Genomic DNA, 23002 nt, shown 5'->3' on the forward strand with positions numbered 1-23002 from the left:
GCCTAATGACTGATGGCACGTCTGCATCTCATGGCCCCTCTCCTGCTGTTTCTGTTTGGCCAGCATTGGAAGCGAGAAGTAGATCTGCTCATTGGTAGAAGTGGGAGAGGAACTCGTTGATGTTGCTACCTGTGAATAGCGATGAGAAAAGCTGAAACCAACGCCAGAGTGACATCTGGTGACCTATTCCTGTCACCTGGGTCCCTCTAAGAATCGCACGTGTCTCCCTACAACTTGTCGAGTCTACCATTGGCAAACTTCAGAGACAAATACAGCTCTTGATGGGCTAAGCCTTTATCATGTGACACACATGTTCTGCCCATTCCATTGTTCCTAGCGTTTACATTGCGGGCGTGTTTATTTTCAGACACTGCCGGGACGCTCATGCACACACCTCTTACAGGATGCCCGTTTTCATCACACAGGCATCCCTCCCACAAAGCAGTTACACTAAGTGTTACTGAGAAGACCTGAGCGAAAACTAAAATTACTTAATTCTGATCTCAGAATTGGCTCTAACAAGCAGATGTTTGACTGTGAGAACAGAACATCACAAGAGAAAACTATCCTCCCGTCCTACTTTACAGTTTGGCTCCCTGTGTTCTGAAGGCCTTATGTTGCAGATGAACGAGGAGTGTCATTTTGAATGCCATCCTAAAAAGTCTCTTGTCACCTGAATCCTTTCAGCAAATAGTTTTACTGAGGTGACTGGCTTTGGTTACTAGTGGTGCATGGCTGTGAAATAGTGTCTTAGAGAGAACAAGATACAAGACTCGATAGTGTGTGATGGTTAATGTGTTTGCATAATGCCTTCTCCTGGTGTCTCTGACAGGGTCGGGTCAGTTGTACCGGACGGCTGATGGTGCAGGCTGTCAACCAAAGAGGCCGCAGTCCCCGATCTCCCCCAGGTCATCCTCATGCCAGAAGGTATTTCAGATGCTCCTTCCTGGGGGTGCTGGGGGCTGCTTCTCATTTATTTATCGCTGTGAACCGATTGCTACCACAATCATAGGAGGACAGTGGACACAGTGTTAAAGTCTGGGCCTCCTTATTTTGCCTCTTGCATTTTTACAACTAGGAGGGATCAAATACTCGCCAATATGTGTCCAAACGATTCAGCTATACAAGCACTCGTTACTAAGGAGGACACAATTTCTAAAATATGAGACAGTCAAGGTTCAGGACCTGTACCTGGTCCATGAACATGAAAATGCCACCAAATGGAACACGGATGTCCAAACCAACAACAGCTGTGGGGGCTGACAGTCATGCACTGTTGCTACTGTTCTTGAAATCAGCTAGATTTGGTGAGAGTACACTTTAAGTCGCTCTGTTTGACACATAGCACAGTGACACCACAAGTCTTATGGGTAAGATGTGTCCACGTGCTCTAGCAAATGTCTACACCCCAGGCCTATGACGGACGCTGAAACAGTGGCAGATGGATACCAGGCAGGCACTGGGTGCCATTTCTTAATGATATATTTGAATGTTAAAAGGAAAACGGTAAGGCAGCCAGCCAGTCAGCCTGTCATGCTTAGCTGTATTACAGACACAGCATCCCTAAATAGCACTAAATGGAAATTACGGGCCCTGAGTATAGACACTGTTGGTAGAGAGAGAAGCAGAAAAGGTAGCAAGCGTCAAACAAGTGTAGCCAGAATCACCCAGTGACTACCACAGAGCGCTTGCTTCTGACAAGGGCTGAGCATGTGCAGTCGATGGCCAGAACTCACTGTGGCAGTACCAGCTCCCAGGAGCCTAGATCTCTGTCTGTGGCTATAGAGACATGTTTGTGTTATGCCCGTCACTCTGAGTCTTCCTTTTCTACTTCTGTCCAATAAGTAGACTACACCTAGACTTTTCCTTGTCAGTGGCTGCTCAAGACACGCTGTCATCTAGTTAAGCTAGATAAAACAGCCGATCTGACACGGCTGAAAGCCTTATTTCCCCTTTGTTCTGTTTTTTGGTTAAATAGCATTTCTTTTTGTCAGCACTGAGGACTGAACCTAGGGCCTCGTGCCTCTGAGGCAAGCTCTCTCCCACTGAGCTTCAGCCCTGCCTGCGCTCAGCTTTTAAACGTAATCCTCCCAGTGGTTTCTGACAATTTGTTCTCGGCGTCTTGCTCGGTTTCTCAGGCCTTGGCTACCATTACTTTCAGTTCCACTGCTCTGGTAACAAGACATGCAAAGTCTGGGCGGCCCGCACCACCTTCTTTTAAAGCAGAAAAGAAGGCCTTTAGGCATACAAATGAATGAAAAGTTGAACGTGCCCAAGAATGTAATTTGTTTTCCTGGGGAACATGAAAAGGAATTTTGATGAGAGATACATTATGTTTTTATAAAGTGAGACATTGTAATTAGCTACAAAAGTAAAACCATGGTGGGAAGTTAATTTATTTCTATTGAGGAAGAATCAGTAAACAACACGAGCAAAAGCTGCTGTTAATTGTTACAAATTCTAACAAAGGTTTAAAAATGTCTATCTAGGTAAGAATATTCTCAAATACTACCTGCATTTCCGTTTTATGATTATTTTTAGTATTCTGCTAACTGGAGACTTTACTAATTGATCATAAACTTCCAAATGAAGCAAGGTTTGCTCATCCCATTTGGGGTGTGTAAACTCGCACCAGGACCTGCGTCTCCTGTAAATAACTCCTGTGTGCATTGCAGTTATCCACCTCTCCTGTCTCTTGTTTCAAGGCCTCGCTCTCGATCACGGGACAGTGGAGATGAAAATGAGCCCATTCAGGAGCGATTCTTCAGACCTCACTTCCTGCAGGCTCCTGGAGACCTGACGGTTCAGGAAGGCAAGCTCTGCAGGATGGACTGCAAGGTAAGTGTGTCCGGACCTGCTGTAAGAGCCAGCATGAGAGAAATGGACTCCATGTCTATAAACAGTTATCTGATTTCCTTTACTTGTAAACATATGTTAAGTATGTTAACTCTGAACTCTGGGCACCAAACTCCAGGTAATGGCTAGGTCACACTTACTCTCCCGCCTTCTCCCTTCTCCCCTCCTCCCCTCCCCTCTCCCCATTTTCTAGTTACAGTAAATGTGACGAATCTGCCCTGCATCCCCGTCATCAAGTGATCTGATTACCCTTGCTATGGAATTACTTACACTTTTATTCTCCCCCACATGGCTGTATTGCTTGTCTTCTTATAGTAGCTTTTATCCATTAACTCTATTTCAAATTAGCTTGTGTGCCAACAGGTTTCCTTGTGGCATTCTCATACATATTTAGCTTGGTTTTCAGTCCCTGTTCCTTCCCTCCCCTACCTGCCTCCCTGCTGCCACTGATTGTCCCCTCCCTACCAGTTACCCCCCCCACCCCCCAATCCCACCCTCTATCCTTTCCTTTGGGTGTTACTGCCCTAAGCTTTAGCTCTTAAACATGAGTAGTTTTTTAAAATTATTTGGACTCCATCTGCTGGTTCTCTCTGGGATTGCAGGACAGGAAAAATGGCTTGTAGAGTTTGGTAGAGAGGTTTGAAAAAAAAATGCTGTTAATGTACATTTCATGGCTCACAACCAAACATGAGGCAGAACTTGGGGAATCCCACAGAAGAAAGGGAGGAAAAATTGTAGGGGCCAGAAGGATCGAGGACTCCTGGAGAATACAGCCCACAGAATCAACTAAGCAGGGCACACAGGGGCTCAAAGAAACACAAGTGACAATCATGGGGTCTATATGGGCCTGAGATAGGTCTTTGCATATTTACTATGGTTGTGTTCCTCAGTGTTCTTGAGGGACCCCTAACAGTGGGAGTGGGGGACATCTCTCTGACTCTCTCACCTCCTTTTGGGACCCTTTTCCTCCTACTGGGTTACCCCGTCAGCCCATCATGAGGGTATGCGCCTACCCATGCTGTAACTCGTTATGCTGTATTCAGTTGTTATCCCTTGGAGCCCTGCTTTTTCTCTGAGGGGAAATGGATCTGGGGGAGAAAAAAGGCAGGGAGAGGGATTGGGGGGAGTGGAGGGAGGAAAACTGGGATGTAATACATGGGAGAAAAATAAATGACAAGAGAGTAAGCTTCATGGATATTCACGTGACACTGCTAATGTGTCGCAAAGAAGAATACACATTGACATTTCTACAACAGGCCATAGCTGTTCCCTTAATTCATTTTGAAGCCATCGCCCTTGAAGATGGACGTGTAGAAAGTATGACTCCTTTATCAATACGAAAGCGAATGTGACTTTAAGAGAGGTTTTGCCAATGACCACAAGATGGGAGAACCGTCTGTGTTCCTTCCTTCTGAGTAGGGGATGGGGGTGCCTTATCCCAATCCTAAAAGTTTACGTTGAAGCCATCTTAATTTACTTGATTACTCTTTCTTTTCAAGTAAATTTGGTCTTCTAAGAACACACAGAAAAGAATAAATGTATTCTTTAAAATAACTTAGCTTTTAAGGTAGCATTTTTTAAGGTACATCTCAGAGTATAAAACACAAGTTGAATGTCAATGCATTTACTTCATTTTTAGTCAAAAACTAATCTGTGAGGGGGGCCGACATGGTGGCTCATGCCTTTGATCCTAGCAGTGAGAACGTGGAGGCAGGTGGATGGCTGGGACATTGAGGCAGGCCTGGTCTACATAATGAATTCCAGGACAACCGTACCATGATCCTGTCACAAACAAACAAACATAGCATAGCCCTGTCACAACCTGTGTCCTGAAATGCAGGACAACCAGGGTACATAGCCTTACCCTGTTGCAGATAGATAGATAGATAGATAGATAGATAGATAGATAGATAGATGATTAGATAGATAGATAGATAGATAGATAGATAGATAGATAGATAGATAGATAGATTTAGCATTCACTTCTTGGGGCCTGGTAAGATAGCTCAGTCCCTAAATTGTCTGCTGCTCATACACAAGGGCTTGAGTTCAGATTTCTCCAACCCCCACAGAGAAGGCTGGTGCTGCATAACCCACTGCTGGTGGGGGAGGTAGACACAGTTGACCCTAGAGCTCACCCAGGCAGTGCAGCCAACCAGTGAGCTCTTCCTTCTCTCAAAGGAAGCTGCTCTCTTCTCAAAAATGAGGTGCATGAGCACACGAGTGCACAGGAACATGTGCACGCGCATTACACAGGAATTCATATGTTAGAACTACCATGTGATCCACAGGAGATGCAGTCATGAGCCACAGATGTGTGCCCTCATATCACTCACGGTATCTGAAATACACAGTCAACTTAAGTGCCCTGCAGCAGATAGACAGACATCAGAACACTCCATGACCTCACGTACCTGTCACTTCCTGTAGCATCTAAAGGACCTTCACGGTGGAGGAGTTAAACCATGCTTACTGAGGGCTAGCAGAGCAGGATTGGGAAACTGTCTGTCACAGCTACAAATGTCAGTCAATCAGGAGAAATCCGTTGTTCAGTGTGGTGCTTGTTACCAAGCCATCAAACACATGACAGTTCCTGCCACACCAAGAAAGGAAGGAAGGAAGGAAGGAAGGAAGGAAGGAAGGAAGGAAGGAAGGAAGGATGGCAGACAAGCACGTGAGAGGATGGATGTGCTGCTTGGCTCAATGTCATCATTCTACAATGTGTGCACGTTCTAGGGTGTCATGTATGCAAAATATACAAACTAAAATTTTTGGGTTTGCCCGCCTTCTAAATAAATACGTTGTTTTAAATTAGTTCATAAATATAACCTATATGATGGAATTTCCAGGCAACAAAGGAAATGATGATATTCTGAGGTAGTTGCTAACTGCACGTTTAAAAACAGAATTGTAGGCAGGTGTGGTGGCACACACCTTACTCCCAGCCCTCAGATGGCAGGGACAGGTGGCTCTTTGGGAATCCCGGACCAGCCTGATATAAGCCAGTTAGCGTTGCATTTCAGAAAAACAGGGAAAGGAAAGAGAGGTAAGAAAAATGTGTATTTTTAAAAATGTGTACTGCATTTCATAGGAGAACAATTAGAGCAAGTCAGATTAATTTTAAAACATAAGTATGTAGCAAGGGTGGGTGTGGCTGATGGGCTGATATGTAGCACCCTGATAGCTACAATGTTGCTCTAAACAGTGACATAAATGTCCTTTCATCTCCGCCTCTAAAAAATATTGAGAATTAAAATAATCATGACTTGAGCTCACTACAATGATAAAGAAAATATGGAAGTCAGTGGGTTTGCTGGCACAGGCCTGTAATCCCAGCATTAAGAAGAGAAACTTGAAGGATCACAAAATCAAAGGCATTTTTGGCTACATAATAAATTCGACCCCAGCCTGGGCCACATGAAACCCTGTCCCAAAAACAGGAGGAGAAGAAAACGTGCGTCCTGCCACGTGAATGGACACTGCACACTGCTACGTACTTCCAAGGAAATTTCAGTGTACTGCAGCCCCTGCGGTGCATTCCCAGGCACTAACCTTCCCTCTGCAGTAAGCCTGCAGGGTAGGAACTCTTAACGCGTGATAGATGCCAAGTGTGTGCTTCTCTCTGCCTTCTGCTCATGGATCAAGAGCACAGACTGCTCAGACTGTGGAGACCTTCAGTTCCTGAGACCATACTGTGCTGTGCTCTCCTCACTGACTCACTGGGAGAGCTGGGGTGACGAAAACAGGGCGTGCTCTCTTTGCTTGAGTAACGCTGCCCCCTGGATGAGTGTCCTGTTTTGAAAGAACCCGGTCAATGCCTTCCTGTACTAGGGCCACAGATCCTGCTTGTCCATTGTCAAACCCAGAAAAGTGGGAGCAAGCTATAGACTCCCCAGGACCAGGAGCCCAGTCAGGACTACCTTTTATATTTCTGTACCACCTCTAATGTCTTCCCCTCAGGGAGAGGATGCATGTGGAGAGCTGGGGACACACAGTATACTGCCCTCAGAAATCACTTCCTCACTGCTACTGCCCTTTCGAAATCCCATCCCTTTAACCCATGATTTAATTGCACTTTTCCCCTATGTTCCCCAGATGTGACTACATGTGTACGAGACACCTTGTTGGTAGTAGTAATGCGTACTTGCCACGGGGCAGAATGGACTGTATGAGTGCTACAGAGAAACCATTTTATAATCCAGCCATTTGATGATTGTTTTATAATCCAGTAATCTTTGGGTAGCAGAATATATCACTTCCCACTAGTAGAGTAGGAGGAAGGAGGGATATCAAAAGTCTTCCTTAATTCTCTTCTCTAAAATCAAGGGCAGCCCTATAAAAAGCCAGCAGATGGCCACTGTCCCTTCCTTCAGCAGTGTGCTGCGGTTCTAGCAATTCAGTTCAGCACAACAGCCACTCTCTTCAGACTTCAGGATGTCTCCATTGTGATGCTAATTTGTCTGACTTTCTGCATGATTTCAAACTGCCCTTGTTATTCACTTTCAAGGATTATAAAATAGTAGGTCTGTGTGCTGATGGCCGCATTAACTCATATCTCCATGGTGATGTCCACTCCTTGACAGGAAGCTTCCCAGCTGAGTGTTATTGTTATAAAGGTTGCACCTCCCATGTTTCCAAAGAGCTCAGAGCCCGATGCCATCCTCGCCTGGAAATGCTTATAGTATTAGGTGAGGCAAGAAGATGACAGAAATATGTTTAAATCCCCATTTTACTTATCTCGGGATGGTTCTATAAGAGGTGTTTAGAAGTGAACCTCCAAGTGCTTCTGGAAACCATGGGAAGTTCTCATGAACCAGAGGGTAACATGAGAAAGCCATTGTCCGTGCTACCAAAGGAAGGCCGAACTGGTGCTGGATCCGTAACTCTTGGTCATTTGATTGTTTTACTATTGGAGAAATTCATGACTCCTTTCCGGTTTAGGTCAGTGGATTACCAACCCCAGATCTCAGCTGGCAACTAGACGGAAAGCCCATCCGCCCTGACAGTGCTCACAAGATGCTGGTCCGTGAGAATGGGGTGCACTCCCTCATTATAGAGCCAGTCACGTCCCGGGACGCAGGCATCTACACCTGCATCGCCACCAACAGAGCAGGCCAGAACTCATTTAACCTGGAGCTTGTGGTTGCTGGTAGGTGGCCATGATCCCTCATCGACGAAACAAGCTAGATGACACAGAAACGGATTCTCTGTCATTAAATAATGCAGGAAATAACTCGAAATGGTGACAGAGCAGATTGTGTCACTGAGAATAGCCATTATAATTTATCTTTTTGTTCTCCCACGACCTGGCAAAGAAGGGATTTGGGCAGCTCACCTTTATGTGACTGTGACAGGCCTAGTGTTTCACAGGGATAGAGTGACTGACAAACAGGCTTCAAGAACTTTCGAGACAATATAGCCATTTCAGAGTTCAAAAACTTTAATAATGTTGCATCTATACACAAATCAGTATCAATAAACTCTGCTTTCTAAGCGGTACTGTAAGTAGGCAGTGTTAGTATCATTACAGGAAGTTAGATTCTTTGAGAAACCTTGAATGAAAAGACACTCATGGGAAGGTTCATCCCTCCCCTTGGAGTAAGGAAGAATTCTGACGGTCTGACCTCTTGCTATCACAAAGCCTGCCAAAGCATAGTGTCTGTCTCTTAAAGCTTGACTGACAGTGCACATCATATGCATTATCTTGGCTAGGCCTCCCATTGGCCCTGCGAAATAATCAGGGGTCTCTGGGGTCCTCCTTAGTAAGCCAAAATTAGGCTCAAGACAGCCTCTTGCCAACACTGTGAATTACTTAGCTCAAGCAAGGGCCAATGAGAGTAAAACCCAGGAGGTCTTGGTTATAAAATCCAGGGTGAGAGCTCTAATAACAGAACCAATGTGTTTCCCCGAACACCTTGGGAAATGTCTGGGCGATGCCATCATCTTAACCATGCTTTTGAATGTTGTGCAAAGTCCTCCATCTGCCCACATGCTAGCTTTGGGTTCCCTCATTTCTCTAAGCTCAAAAGATAATGTTCCTTTTTCTCCTATTAAATGTACCCATACGTCTTATCTGCCCATCAGGACAAGACTTAAGGATCCCAAAACCAGATGTTTGGGCTTGCACCAGCTCTCCTGCCAGTGAGCACTATCAGGGATCACAGCCTCTACCATCAGATTAGTTTGTGCATTGCTAGCTGTGTTTAATGGCAGCCTTAGTATTACTGCTCCAACTGCTTACCAGTGATAGCACGTGCTGCTTGCAGCACTGCTGTGCACCCGGCTGCCATGCTGCCTGTGCAGAACTTCTTAAGCATCTTCCTGTTTAATCCCTCAAAGGGCTGTGGCATGTTATGGTCCCCACTGGTTGAGACATCTATGGTCTGTTTGCCAGCGGTGACACAACTCTAACACAGAAACTAATGTCTGATGGCAGGGTCCTGATTCATGTTAGTGTGCAGGAAGATGTGTATCCTTAGATTCGTTGTTGAGAGCGTGCAGGAAATTAAACCTTGTTCTTTCTCTGAAATTGCTTCTATCAGTGACCTGAGAAATTAGTGTCCCATTAGCTGATAATGTTCATATTATTAACAATAAGTTTTGACTTAAAAAAACTAAGTAATAAAGTCCTGTAAGATAATCATAAAGGTGTCTTCTTTACAGGCGCCTTTCAAAGAATACAAGTTAGAATTTATAATTTACAGGCTGTGCATCCTTAATTTATCATTATCTAGAATTCCCTAGAGTTATCTAGAATCTAGATAATTATCTAAAATTAGGTAAACATACCTTTCCTGTATGTATTTCCCCCAACCCTTTAAATCCTGTGGTATGTCTCATCCCACTATGAGTTCCTCCGAATTTTAAATCTTCAGAAATAAGCATTTCAGGTGGCAGCCAGGGAATCCTAGTTCTGAAACAGTCAGCACCACTAGGTGGCAGCAGTAGGTCAGGCCTGCGCGCTCCCGCTGACTTAATTAGAGCAAAGCTCTCGCAGCTGCTAGCGATGACTGACTCTCTGAGGCCTGTCAGGCGGGCATTCTGAGGAGCAGATGGCTGGGGCACTATGCGGGCCTATCAGTCTTGAATTAATTGAGGAAATAGCGTGAGTGGAACGAAGCGTACAGACCTTTGCTTGAGGGGAGGGCTAACCTCTTACCACCTGATGTGAAAAACACTATGGTAAAAGAGCTACTCAATCTTTCTGGAGCTCCCCAGTTCCTTGCAGTGACCCTTTGTATGCCACTAACTGATAATTCATCTCATGTTCCCTTAGCTAAAGAAGCACACAAGGCCCCTGTGTTTATCGAGAAGCTGCAAAACACGGGGGTTGCCGATGGGTACCCCGTGCGGCTGGAATGCCGCGTTTCGGGGGTGCCGCCACCTCAGATATTCTGGAAGAAAGAAAATGAATCGCTCACTCACAGCACTGATCGAGTGAGGTAAGACTGCACAGTGGTTTCATCTACCCCATAGCTTGCGCAGACCCGGGGCTAGACGGTACATCAGAGACTGCTTGCAGATCGGTGAGCGGAGAAGCCACGTTAGCACCGATGAGCAAGACGAGAGTCACATGTCGTCCAAATGTCGGCTTAAGCTTTAGAAGAGGGCAATTTTGGTATGTGACCAAGTCGATTCGGACTTAACCTGGTTGCATTTTTGAAAATGCGTATATCAAAAGGAAAAGATGGGTTCATTTGCTCCCACGGCTGCAGCCCAGTCAGTGGTTTTGTTAAAAAAAAAAAAAAAAAAAAAGGCAGGTCTTCCCTCAGGAATTGGTGCAGGGATTTATCTGCCCTCTTGAGGTCTGCTCCGCTCCCCCATTAACTTAATGGGGTGAGCTGCCTCTCTGGAATAAGTATGGCCCTATTATCTGCTCCCCGCACAATTCCATTTCTAATGACCTAATTAAAAATGATGCTTTATATCCAAAGCCACTTTTTTAAAATGTAGAGCCCTAATGACTTTATCTCTCCCTGCAGCATGCACCAGGATAATCATGGCTACATCTGCCTGCTCATTCAGGGAGCAACAAAAGAAGACGCTGGGTGGTATACCGTGTCCGCCAAGAACGAAGCAGGCATCGTGTCCTGTACTGCCAGGCTGGATGTCTACAGTGAGTGCTGCCTCGTCTCATCTCCATGCGTCGCACACCCTGAAGGATGAAGAATTAGATATGGGAGTGATGTGCACATTGCTCTAAGCTTTATAGTCTAAGCTGATACACCAGGATTTTACTTGCCAAAAACATTCATATTACTCTTTCTCTTTCTGTTATAGTTTCCCGACATTAATAGTGAAACCCCCTCCGGGAGAACAGACACCCAAGTATCACCAGGGTCTTTGATTGATTAGCGAGATGTGCATGTTGGTTTCTTAGGCTGGCTGATCAGCTGTGTCTCTCTCACATCAGCATCCATAGGGTTAACATAAAGGCATTTGCATTTTTGCCATTTTCTTATTTGTGTATTCTGCAAGTGGCTGTCTCTAACCATTTCTTCCTGGATCATAGTCCTTCCCCGTCCTGCTGTAGTCTTAACCTGTGTACCTTGGTTCTGGAGTGTGTGCTTAACTTAGCTAAGCGCTTCTCTCATTGATGTATCTTAAGCAGCTCTTGGCCGTGGACTCTTGAAGGGGTGTGTGTGTGTGTGTGTGTGTGTGTGTGTGTGTGTGTGTGTGTGTTTGTATACATGGCATCCTAAATTTTTAAAAAAACCTACCAACTCAGTTTCAAGACTACAACAGAATTATATGATCCATTGCTATAAGAAAAAACACCAGAAAATATTGTTTTAATTCCAAATTTTACCTCTGCTTAAGAAAGTAATAGCCTTTTGAAACCTTCCCAGATGTCTGGTTCTCTTCCTTTTATTAATGTTAAAGTCTATCTAGACTTCCTAACTGTGACTATTGTTAAAGAAAAAGGAAGAAAGATAGGACAGATGGGAAGCTTATCAACTGTTTTGAGACTTCCCAATGCTGCAGGTACTAGAAGAACAAAACCTTCTGTATTGCCTGGCTTCACAGTCCCACGGCCACAGACAGTGACTTGTGGTGCCTGTAAGTACACTGCAGAAGTGCCTGTACACGACCCACATGTCTGCCAGGGCTGTACACTCCTGTACACATTCGAGGCCCTGAGAGATGGCTCGGCAGATAAGAGCACTGCCTGTTCTAGCCAGAGACTCAGGCTCAGTTCCCAGCTCTCACATGACAGCTCCTAGTTGTGGACTACCAGGGCAATCTGGCACCTTCCCAGGCACCGAGAACATACTCAGTGCACATACACATAGGCAACACACACACACACACACACACACACACACACACACACACAAAGGCGCATATATATATATACACACATATATATATATAATCACCAAAACACTCACACCAAGAATGCACATATATATAGGCAGAACACACACACACACACACACACACACACACACACACACACACAGTCACCAGGAACATGCTCACTGCACATGCATACATGCAGGCAAAGCACTCACATATATAAAAAATAAAATTTTTAAAAAAGTGTACGTACCCAATATGTATCAAAAGTCAGTTTTGTGTGTGTGCCTTTTTGTTTTTAGAGACGGGTTATTGCTCTGCAACTCAGGCTGGCCTATAACTCACTGTGCAAGCCAAGCTGACCTCAAACATCGGTAATCTGCCTCAGCCTCCCAAGTGCTGAGATTGGGAGTGTAAGCCACCAGGCTCTGTCCAAAAGACAGCGTGTGTTTACTTAAACCTCTCAGGGATTTCCAAGCATATCTTTGCTAAACGTCGTCATTTGCTCTCTTTCTTTGTAGCCCAGTGGCATCAGCAGCCACAGACCACCAAGCCAAAAAAAGTACGGCCCTCAGCCAGTCGCTATGCAGCCCTTTCGGACCAGGGACTAGACATCAAAGCCGCTTTCCAGCCTGAAGCCAGCCCATCTCACCTGACACTGAACAGCGGCTTGGTAGAAAGTGAAGACCTGTGATCGGCGCCCATGTTGAAGCTGAAAACTGAACGCCATTGCTTCGACCAGCCTACTCCGCTGTCACATTATGTGAAAGGCAGAAGTATACTGTCGACTTACGAAGTTAAAAAAAAAAACAAAACACCAAAATCATATTTTTCTTACTTAATAGAGAGTCTAAGTAGGTGATGCTTATAGAAATGTACACATTGCACAGAAAACTCACATTTATTGTCCAGTTTAAGACTTTTGGAACTGCTGTGATTAAAATGGTCTGAAATGCCAAAATGCCAAAAGAAACCAACTGTTCAGAGGTAACCACAATGTATGTTATCTCTAAGTGCCTTTAAGCACAAGGTATAGGTGCTACAGCATGGCAGTGTGAATGTTTGACAGATACAGTGACTTTGAAGCGCAGTGTCTACAGATGGCCCCAGTGAACCGCGTGCAATATGGAGGGACGAGAAAGAGAAGGGAGGGGAAGTCAGTCCTAGGAAATGCCTTGCCTTTGCAAACTGCTTGTGTTACATGGGAAAGGAGGAAATCCTTGCCTTAAGTTCCATTCATATCAGTTTTCCTTGTATGTTACCTTAGCTAACTTACAATCTGTGTTGAATAAAGGGTCACCTTAAACTTAAAGGGTTCCGGAGAAAACAGAGTTATATTACAGTCCATTCCACAAGAGGCATCCAAACCACGACCAAGGCAGGTAGCATTTAGAGGAGGCAGGTTTGGAAGGCATGAGGGGAAGGAAGGAATTGCTACCCACATGGGGATCTCATATCCATTTAGATGAATGCATCAGGGCCAGGTCAGGCTTCTTTCTTTGGTTTTCCTCTAAACCTTAAAAACATAGGTGCAGAAAACACTGCGGTTAACCAGTCAAGGACTCTAGGGGAACACCCAGAAGTCTGGAGCGTGTGTGTGGTAGAGACTTCCCTGTAGCTCAAGGGTGTAGTAGTTGATGATGTTAGTATGTAGAGCAAGTTGGACATGGTTGAGGTGGCAGGGGTGGCATATGAGAAGTAGACAGAAGGGTCTAGTCTGCCTAAGGGAGAAAGAGACTTGAGAGACAAAAACAAAAACAAGAGTGTGCTACAACGAACTTCTTTTCCATTGGCACTAGAGGGGCTGGGTGGAAATTTCGAGTTCCCGTCACCCCCTGGCTCCATGGAATCTAGCCTTAGGAGAGGGCCAGGCTCTGAGCATCTGTAAGGCCAGCTGCAAAGACTGCTTTTGGAATGCACGATTCTGCATCAGCTAAACTGAGTTGAATCTGACCAGACTTGATGACTTTAAGTCGGAACCAATTTTTTTTCTTTTTTTAAGTGAGAGAAAATAATTTGGCCTGATAGTGTAATACATGAGGCTTTAAAGGTACTTTGCTATGAAAAGAAAACACTGTGTTTGTTCCTCATCAAAACCTATCTATTGTTCATTATTTATAAAGGTGTTGAACTTTCTTAGCTCAGTTACTCAAGTCATACATAGTTCTTAAAACAATTTTATATCTGTAACCACCCCGTATTCTTTGTAATACTGCTTCACATGGTACAGCTTTCTACTTTTGTAAGAACACCAACCAAACAAGTTTTAGCAGGTTTGAACACTGGGGGGGGAGGGGCAGATGTTCTGTGTAGTGTGGTACAAGTCTCTGACCACATACACATTGCTAGTGGGGGATTTAAATTACTCATGGACCTCTCTCTGTTGTACAATTTCAGCCTATATCATATCAGAATTGCCAAGTTTTTCTGAATGTGACTTTTTTTTTTTTTTTTTTTTTTTTTGCTAATTTGCTGGGCTTGGGATTAACTCGCATTCTTTTGCCACCTTTTATGTTGTATTTATGAAAAAACAAAAAAACAAAAAAAAGGTAGTACCATACTTTGGATTGTTGTGCTGTTGTAATATGGACTTAACATCAATAAATAAATATTTAACAGATGGCAGTTGACCCTTGTGGTGTTGGTTCTATTGCCACTGTAACACACCAGCAGAGTGGGAAGCTTCAGATTTCTGTGTCGTCCGAGTCAGGTAGGTCAGAAGTTGGACATGAAAGGGCAAGTTCCAGTTCGCCGGGTCACAGGCGGCAATCTTCCCTGGTGCCTTAGTGGTTATGACAGAATTCAAAAGTTCCTTGACAGTCTGGGTCAGAGGAGCCACTTAGTCTGTCGGCCAGGGGCTGCTCTCCTCTCCCCAAGGCTATGGGGATTTCTCCCCCTTATCTTCAAAGCCAGACATGAGAATTCCCTTTGTACTCGACCTGCTCATTCTTGGACTCTATTTTGCTATGGAAGGGTCCACTCCCCTTTAAAGGAGCACCTGAATAAATCAGGCCCATCCACACAATCTCCTTTCTAAAAAGCACTTGTCTTAGAAACGTAATTGTATCTTCAAAATTCCTTTCAGGGGACAGGAAGGTGGCTCTTGAGTAAAGGGTTTGCTGCATACAAATGAAGACTGTTCATATCCCTAAAAAACTGCTACTGACTGTGTCTGCCCTCTGTGCAGAGGGGCCAGATTCCTGGGGCTCACTGGCCAGCCAGGCTAATCAAGACATCGAACTCTGGATTCAGAGGAGAGGTCTTGCCTCACAAAATGAGGAGGAGAGTGACAGGAAGGCAACCTGACGTCACCCTCTGGCCTCCACATGTACCTGCATCAGCCTGTGTACCCACAGCATGGGTACACTATACACACACCCAGAGGAGAACACCCATCTCTTCCAAGTAGCACTGAGATTCAGCCTTGATTGGAGAAGAGAGGTGTGTGGGACAGCTGTCTGCTCACTAACTCTCAGAAACAACTTAGCAGACAAATAAAACCAGAAACACCAATTACAACCCTGTGCTGTTCAAGGCACGTGACCCACTGGGATTTCACCTACCATGCCTAGCACATAGTTTTCACTTTCTCCGATCTATTCTTTATGTTGAAATTTCATCTAATTAAAGAGTTTCCCATTGTACTATAAATTATGGGCATTTGCCTGATTCCTTTTGAGAAGCCTGTAGATCAAGTCTTAGAGTAATTCTCTCTAGACTGGCTATCGGGAACTTGCTAGAAATGCAGATTCACACATGATGCTGTCCATGAGGCAAAACCACTTGGAGCTAGACAGACCACGGAACCTAGGGGAAGTCTACTACAGTAATTCTGCTAAATCAGCAGTTCCCAACTTGTGAGTTGAGACCCCTTTGGCTAACCCCTATCAACAAAAATGTTTACATTATGATTCTTAGCAGTAGCAAAATTACAGTTATGATGTATTAATGGAAATATTTTATCACTAGGGGTCACCGCAGGAGTAACTGAATTAAAGTTGCCACGTTGGGAAGGTTGAGACACACTGTGCTACGTGAGCGTAGGAATATAAGGACTCCTGATGGCCTAGTGCGATCCAGAGCTCAGTGCCTTCTTCAACCCTCAGCAGAGAAGCTTCTCGCTGTAGATGTGTAGATTAACACAAACCCCCACAACTGATCAGCACGCAGAATACGACACTACTGAATGCTTAGCTCTAAATGGAAGGTCTATGTCACGCCCCTTTGCTTAAGGCTCTGGGGTGTACACAGAGAGACTGTAAAAGCCAGAGGTGGTGGATGATTCTAGGAGGCAGCATGTGCTAGACACAAGAGAAAGATGCAAATCACAGGAATTGAGAACAGGTCCATGACCTGCACACGCTCCAGCCAGACAAAAGCCAAGCACAGAAGTGGAGAGATGGGCAAAAAGTCCAATCCCTAGCCAAGAAGCTGTTCATAACCGATAGCTTCTGGGAAAAGAAAATCAGTTTTCTTTGATAGAGAACACTAGGCATCCCAACTGAATGACACGGCACACACAGCCCTCAGGAGGAGCCAAGTAACACAAACCTGGCCCGTGTGGTTTTGGTGGCGGTGGCAGCGTGGGGTTCCTTTGTCTGTCATGTGGAAGGGAAAGAACATGAAGTCGGGTGGGTAGGGAGGTGGATGAGGATCTGGAAGGAGTTGGGGAAGGGAAAGAATATGATTAAAATATACTGTATGAAATTCTCAAGGAACAAATAAAATCATTCTTTACAAAAATAAAGGCCCTTAGCACAACTGTGGAAATGGCCTCTGGGGATCCTAAGGCTTCACCTTCTTTGCTGAGTAAATCTTTCCCCTTGCCCCAACAGCCTCTCCTCAATTCACTGGGGCCCTGTCAATTGGTAAGTAAATGGGCAGGCTTGGTAAAACACCGGCAACATGTCAACATCTCATTTAGATTACTGGTCCAAGAATTCAAAATTCCACTGGTGGTAATTATTCAAACTTAAATATTGCCCAAGAGAAAAAAAATAATTGGCTTAGCACTGAAAATTCAGTTGTAAAAATAAACCAAAGTCACTGAGATAACCACCAAAGAGAATCCTGTCAAGAACTAACACGCCTGCATTTGTACCGAGTCAGTGTCCATACCAGCTACAACTACAACCTGACACGCAACAGCTGCACGTCCCGAGTCACGAAACCACTGGCTAATCCTTGTACTCCTCATGTGTTTGGTGCAGAACAGCAAGGTGGAGACATCAGAAAAGTGCAGTGCGTTTAAGCGTATAACAAATGAAGGCACAGCATGTGCTCTGGCCTTGGGAGCTTATGATATAGATGAAAGACGAGAATTTTTAAAATGTTAGCTATTACTTTATTTCGGTATTTTGTCAAGTAGTATCATTTCCTTATTCACACTAATTCCTAGTCACAAAGTTTGGAGAAATGCTCCTTATAGTGGATTGGCCTGAGGCTGCTTGTATTGTAATGCTAAGGGTTATCGATAGGAAATAGATTTAATAGCATAGAGGGAACATGTCTGCCCAGCTCTAGTGCTGATTAAGGCTTATTGTAAATATAAAGTTTGTGTATATCTCTTATCCAGAAACTAAATGGTCAAAGGTGGGGTAGAAACCCTGGATTGGGATTAAAAATCTCAACCACAGTTCCCATAATACTAGGTCTCAACTCTTGAATACCCAATAATCTGTCTTCTCTCACTATTTGGGTAATAATGCATGTAAATCAGCTCAGCTTCTCTGCATAAATTATCCCCTAATTTGCAACATATAATCATATCTGTATAAAGCTGACACAGCCCCTCATAAATTGAATATGAATAAAAATATGAAAAGAGCACATATTTTAAAAAACAGCGTAAAAACTGAGTACTCTGGCTTCAGCCCCCAACCTTTTCCTTCAAATGCTAACCATGGCTGGACCATGAGCTGTTAGGAGGGTGGCAGCCATAAATAAGTCTTCTGTATAAGAATTGGCTAAAGTTCTCAGGCCTCTGAATGCAAGTATTACATTAAAATTTCTACAAGTCGATGAGAGAAGGGAGTGGAACCGTGAGGGATTATTTTACCTTTCCAAAGATCGCCACATATTTCAGACTGAGATAGATGGGTACAGGATTAGTGTGGGGGTTGGGGGCCTGCGCCCATTCTGCCGCAGGGCTCAGGACTCGGGAAGTTTGAGGACAATGCCAAGCAGCGCCACAGGACACTGCTCTGCCCAGGGGTGGGGAAGCAGTCTGAGGCACGGACACAACCAGAGCTAGCTCGAGGTCCCCGGGCCTGCAAGGAGGCCAGGACTGTCTGGTTCTCGGGCTCTTGGTTATCCAGGCACCGCTGGGATGCCACAGAAGAGCTGAGAATGGAGTCGGGCCCGCAGGGCTGGATCTAGCCTGGGGCAGAGGGGGGAAAGTTCTGGCTGGTCCCGAGGGGAGAATCTTTTGGCTCGAACTGCAGTGGTGGGCTTGGACTTGGTGGTGGGCACTGCTAGGAGCACAGGGAGGCCTTCTGTAGGAAATCAGAGGCTCTGTAGGCGAAGGGCTTCTCTATGGCTCTCCACAGCGGACCCCATGAAAAGAGGCAGTCCATGGTTTCAAGGCATTTATTGTCATGGCGGAAGGTGGATGAATAAAATCATACCCCACTTCTCAGAGTGGGCCTGAGATTAAATACCGTTTGCAGGGAGGAGTGTCTGGGAAGGAAAGTTCATTGGCTAAGCCTCCAGGCCTTTAGATACCTCATTATAATGGAGATCTGTCTTGAGCCTACCTTACCTGTGGTCACATCCTCTACCTGTGAAGGGGCTTGGGGTTACCCTTATGTGACCGATGGTTACAAATCTATGGAGGGCTGAGGCTAGTGACAGGCCTGGTTTCCTGGGAGTCAGGCGAAACGCCTGCCATCCCTTCAGGGTCACTGGGATTTCAAACCTTCTCAACCGGGAACCAAGATGTCTTTCACTGCCCCCACAGATGGGGGCACAGTTTAAAGTGTGAACATACACACTTAAGGGCAACCCTATTGGTAACATAGTCTTCGTTGTTGTTTTGAGCTTTTTGCTCATGTAGCCCAGACTAGTCTCAAGCTCACTGTGTAGTTGACATCTTTGACCTCCTATACCCTCAACACCATATAGTTACTACAGCTGAGTGCCACCATACCTGGCTTCTTTCTCATTGCTTCCTTCTTGATTACACAGCAAACCAGGTTCACTCCAGAACATGATGTGTCCAGCAAAGGGAACTCAAGCCTGCACGTGTGTGGGTGGCCAAAGATGAATGGGTCAGAGCCTAAGGAAGCTACCTACTCTCTAGGCACAAACTCTCCTACCCAGACTCATCCCCTGTGAAATACCCTGTGTGCCACATTTCCTAACAGTGCTACCACCTAAACATTCCTCAATCACCATGGCTTGCACTTAGTGGGTCATTCATTAGGTAGTACCACCTGCACATAGTGGGTCATTCATTTGGTAGTACCACCTGCACACCGGGCACATGTTCTCATCCTGAACCATGCTGTACAGGGAACCCACATGTACAGCACTGACTCAGTAGGCAGGCCCAAAGCCCAGGGTTCAATCCCAGAACTGAAAAAAATGAATGTTTATAAATTAAGTAAAGAAAGAAGCAGGAAAGAGATAAAGGGCTCCATATTTAGTACAGTGTTTGTTATGACACAGCTATTCTGAATTTATCAGTCCAGCGTATGCATATATTAGAATTGATCTTCAATATATAATTAAATCTCCATTTAGATAATGTTCTGTTTCAAAACTGTATTTAGATGGTTCCTGGGTCACAGAGTTTTGTTCTGTTCTAGTCTGAAGTGCTAAGGACTGAACCTGGGGCCTTGCTTATGCTGGGCAACCACCCTACCACATCAGTTACCAGTCCCTCTTAAAATTTATTATTATTTTGAAAAAGTCTTGCTAACTCTCCCAGGCCATCCTTGAACTAGGTAACCCAGGGTGTCCTTGAATTTGCTATGTTGTTCCTCAGCTCCTCGAGTAGCTGAAATTATAGGTACTTTTTTTTCCTTTGGTTTACCGAGAGGGTTTCTCTGTGCAGCTTTGGCTGTCCTGAACTCAGAGGTTCACCTGCTTCTGCTTCCCAAGGGCTGAAATAGAAAAGGTGTGTTCACCAGCACCTGGCTAAAACATTACTTTTTTAATTGAAATATTAAGAACATTTCAATAATGGTAAATAAAAAACAGAATGAATCAAGGAGGGAGAGAGAGAGAATACAGAAATAGTCTATTATTCCCTACAGAAGTTCAAGGCAAAAGGAATTCTGTCTATATTTGCAATCAGTTATGTGTCTTCATTTCTATTCTCAACAAATACTCTTTTCTAAGACCAGTGTTTTCCAGGCAAGGAAGCTCAGTGGTAAAATACTTGCCTGGCAACTGGTGAGACACCCTGGGCTTCACCCATCACCACAAAACAAAACAAAACAGAAACAAGAAAACACACACACACACACACACACACACACACACACACACTTCTTGTGAAACAAAAATCCATGGTTACTGTAACCGTACATTTTTTGATTAACTGTAATTATTCATTATCATTCTAAGATTTCAGGCTGAATCATTATATCCACTAGCATAAATTATTCTTAATTATGTGTGTATGTATATATGTATATCTGTGTGTATATCTGTGTGTCTTTTGTTTTCAGACAGGTTCTCACTAGGTATTCCTAGCTGGCCTGGAACTTAGTATGTGAACAAGGATAGCATGAACCCTCAGAGATCTACCTGCCTCTGCCTCCTGAGGGCTGGGATTAAAAGCATATGCAACCACATCTGACTATAATTTTATATTTCTTATATAGTTTTTGCACTTTGATTTGAGGCAAGACATCCCTGAGTTGACCAAACTGACCAGAACTATGTAGGTCAGACTGACCTTGAACTCTTGGTCATCCTGGCTCAGCTTTCTGAGTGCTAGGATGACAGGGGATGGTCTTCCACACTCAGCTCTTTATATGGTTCTTAAGTAGCTAGCTATACCGAGGTTTTCATGAGGAAAAACACTCCCTAAAATCAAGATTAGTGTGGTTCATAACTACCGCAGGTACCTTAAGGACTCAATACATCATTTCCTATAGAGAGAATTTTGGTTGCTTTGAAAAACACAGGAATATCATATATTTTTGTTTTAATCCCAGGTGTGAAATATGGGGCTGTTTCAGATCGTCCAACAGCAGTTGACTACGATTTGCCTAGTGCTCTAGCAGAGGCATGGTTTTGCCAGCTGCAGATAGTTTGTGACTGTGAGACACTTGGAACGCTAGAGACTTATCAGGAAGTATATCAATGCTGCAGCCCTGAGAAGAGATGGCTGCTGGTTGGTGGGTGGATGCTGTGGGTGGGTGGATGCTGTTGGTGGGTGGATGCTGTGGGTGGGTGGATGCTGTGGGTGGGTGGATGCTGTGGGTGGGTGGATGCTGTGGGTGAGTGGATGCTGTGGGTGGATGCTGTGGGTGGATGCTGTGGGTGGGTGGCTGCTGGTTGGTGGGTGGATGCTGTGGGTGGATGCTGTGGGTGGATGCTGTGGGTGGATGCTGTGGGTGGATGCTGTGGGTGGATGCTGTGGGTGGATGGATGCTGTGGGTGCGTGGATGCTGTGGGTGGATGCTGTGGGTGGATGCTGTGGGTGGATGCTGTGGGTGGGTGGATGCTGTTGGTGGGTGGATGCTGTGGGTGGGTGGATGCTGTGGGTGGGTGGATGCTGTGGGTGGGTGGATGCTGTTGGTGGGTGGATGCTGTGGGTGGATGCTGTGGGTGCGTGGATGCTGTGGGTGCTGTTGGTCATTTGGGAGGGTCGGCTACTGTTTGATAGTAGTTGTGGTCAAGAAAAAAACAAAAAGAAAAGGATTAGATTCAGGAATCTCTTTCTGCCCTACCTAGTGTTAGGGGGTTGAAAGAGTGGATAACCCACAAAGTAGCAAAAGTACAGCGACAACCCCAAGAACTGCTACATACAAAGTCAACCGCACCACACTTATTAGCAGATTATTTCCCTGAGCAGTGAAAAGTAGCATCACTCTAAGGAAACAGGACTTGATTGTAGAAATGGCTGAACAGAGGACACTTTGTGTCTCCCCAGCACCCCTGTAAAATGCTGGGCATGTTCATGCATGCCTATAACCCCAGGACTGAGGGGCAGAGACAGGAAGGAAGATTTCAAGAGGTCACTGGCCAGCGTCCTAGCTAAACTAGTAAGCCTCTGGCGCTGACAGCCCGCCTCAAGTCAGTGAGGGGAAAGACACCAGTACCCTCACCCTCCTCTGGCCACTAAAGGCATGTACGTGCATGTATGTATGTGCTATACATCCACCCACATACACACAAACCCTACACATACTACAAGCATACACACACACACATCACACACACACACACACACACACACACACACACATACACACACACACAGAGTCACAGTCGAGTATAAGGCAGGTATAATGGCTCACACCTACAACCTTAGCACTCGGGACATTAAGGCAGAAGGACCGCTGTGAAGTCAAGGTGAGCATGGGAAACATAGTAAGTTCAGGGCAGCCAGAGCTACAGAGTGACACCCTGGCTCAGAAAGAAGATGAAGAAGTGGAGGTAGTCAGATCGTGAGGTGATGGGTGGGGGAGTGGTGTAAGAAAGGGTGGGTAGGGGCAGAGGAAAGAAAAATCCTCTCTAAACAAACATCTTTCTCTACTTGACATTTTTCCAACATGTATTAAATAAATGATTGCCTATGTACATGCAGATACAATATTATGCAGAAGGTATAGTGAAATACTGCCTCAAAATGCAAAACAAACAAAGGCAGCCCTCAGCAAGGCTGCTC

The 23002-nt window shown here is 45.0% G+C and overlaps 2 protein-coding genes across 10 annotated transcripts in view; both read left to right on the top strand.

Annotated features, from left to right (window-relative positions):
* The window catches only part of Palld (palladin, cytoskeletal associated protein), a 393100-nt gene extending 378319 nt beyond the window's left edge, over window positions 1–14781 (top strand). For 8 of the 10 annotated variants that reach the window (XM_087587229.1, NM_001433250.1, NM_001433251.1 and 5 more), the window contains 6 exon segments: window positions 833–927; window positions 2706–2838; window positions 7798–8005; window positions 10133–10298; window positions 10839–10972; window positions 12678–14781. In XM_087587229.1, the coding sequence (XP_087443355.1) occupies window positions 833–927; window positions 2706–2838; window positions 7798–8005; window positions 10133–10298; window positions 10839–10972; window positions 12678–12850 (909 nt within the window). In that variant the 3' untranslated portion in view covers window positions 12851–14781. 10 annotated transcript variants of the gene reach the window in all.
* The window catches only part of Erich1 (glutamate-rich 1), a gene marked incomplete at its 5' end in the record, with an annotated part of 52793804 nt that overhangs the window by 4049441 nt on the left and 48721361 nt on the right, over window positions 1–23002 (top strand).

This window comes from Rattus norvegicus, chromosome 16 (genome assembly GCF_021556685.1).
Source record: "Rattus norvegicus strain SHRSP/BbbUtx chromosome 16, alternate assembly SHRSP_T2T, whole genome shotgun sequence".
NCBI lineage: Eukaryota > Metazoa > Chordata > Mammalia > Rodentia > Muridae > Rattus > Rattus norvegicus.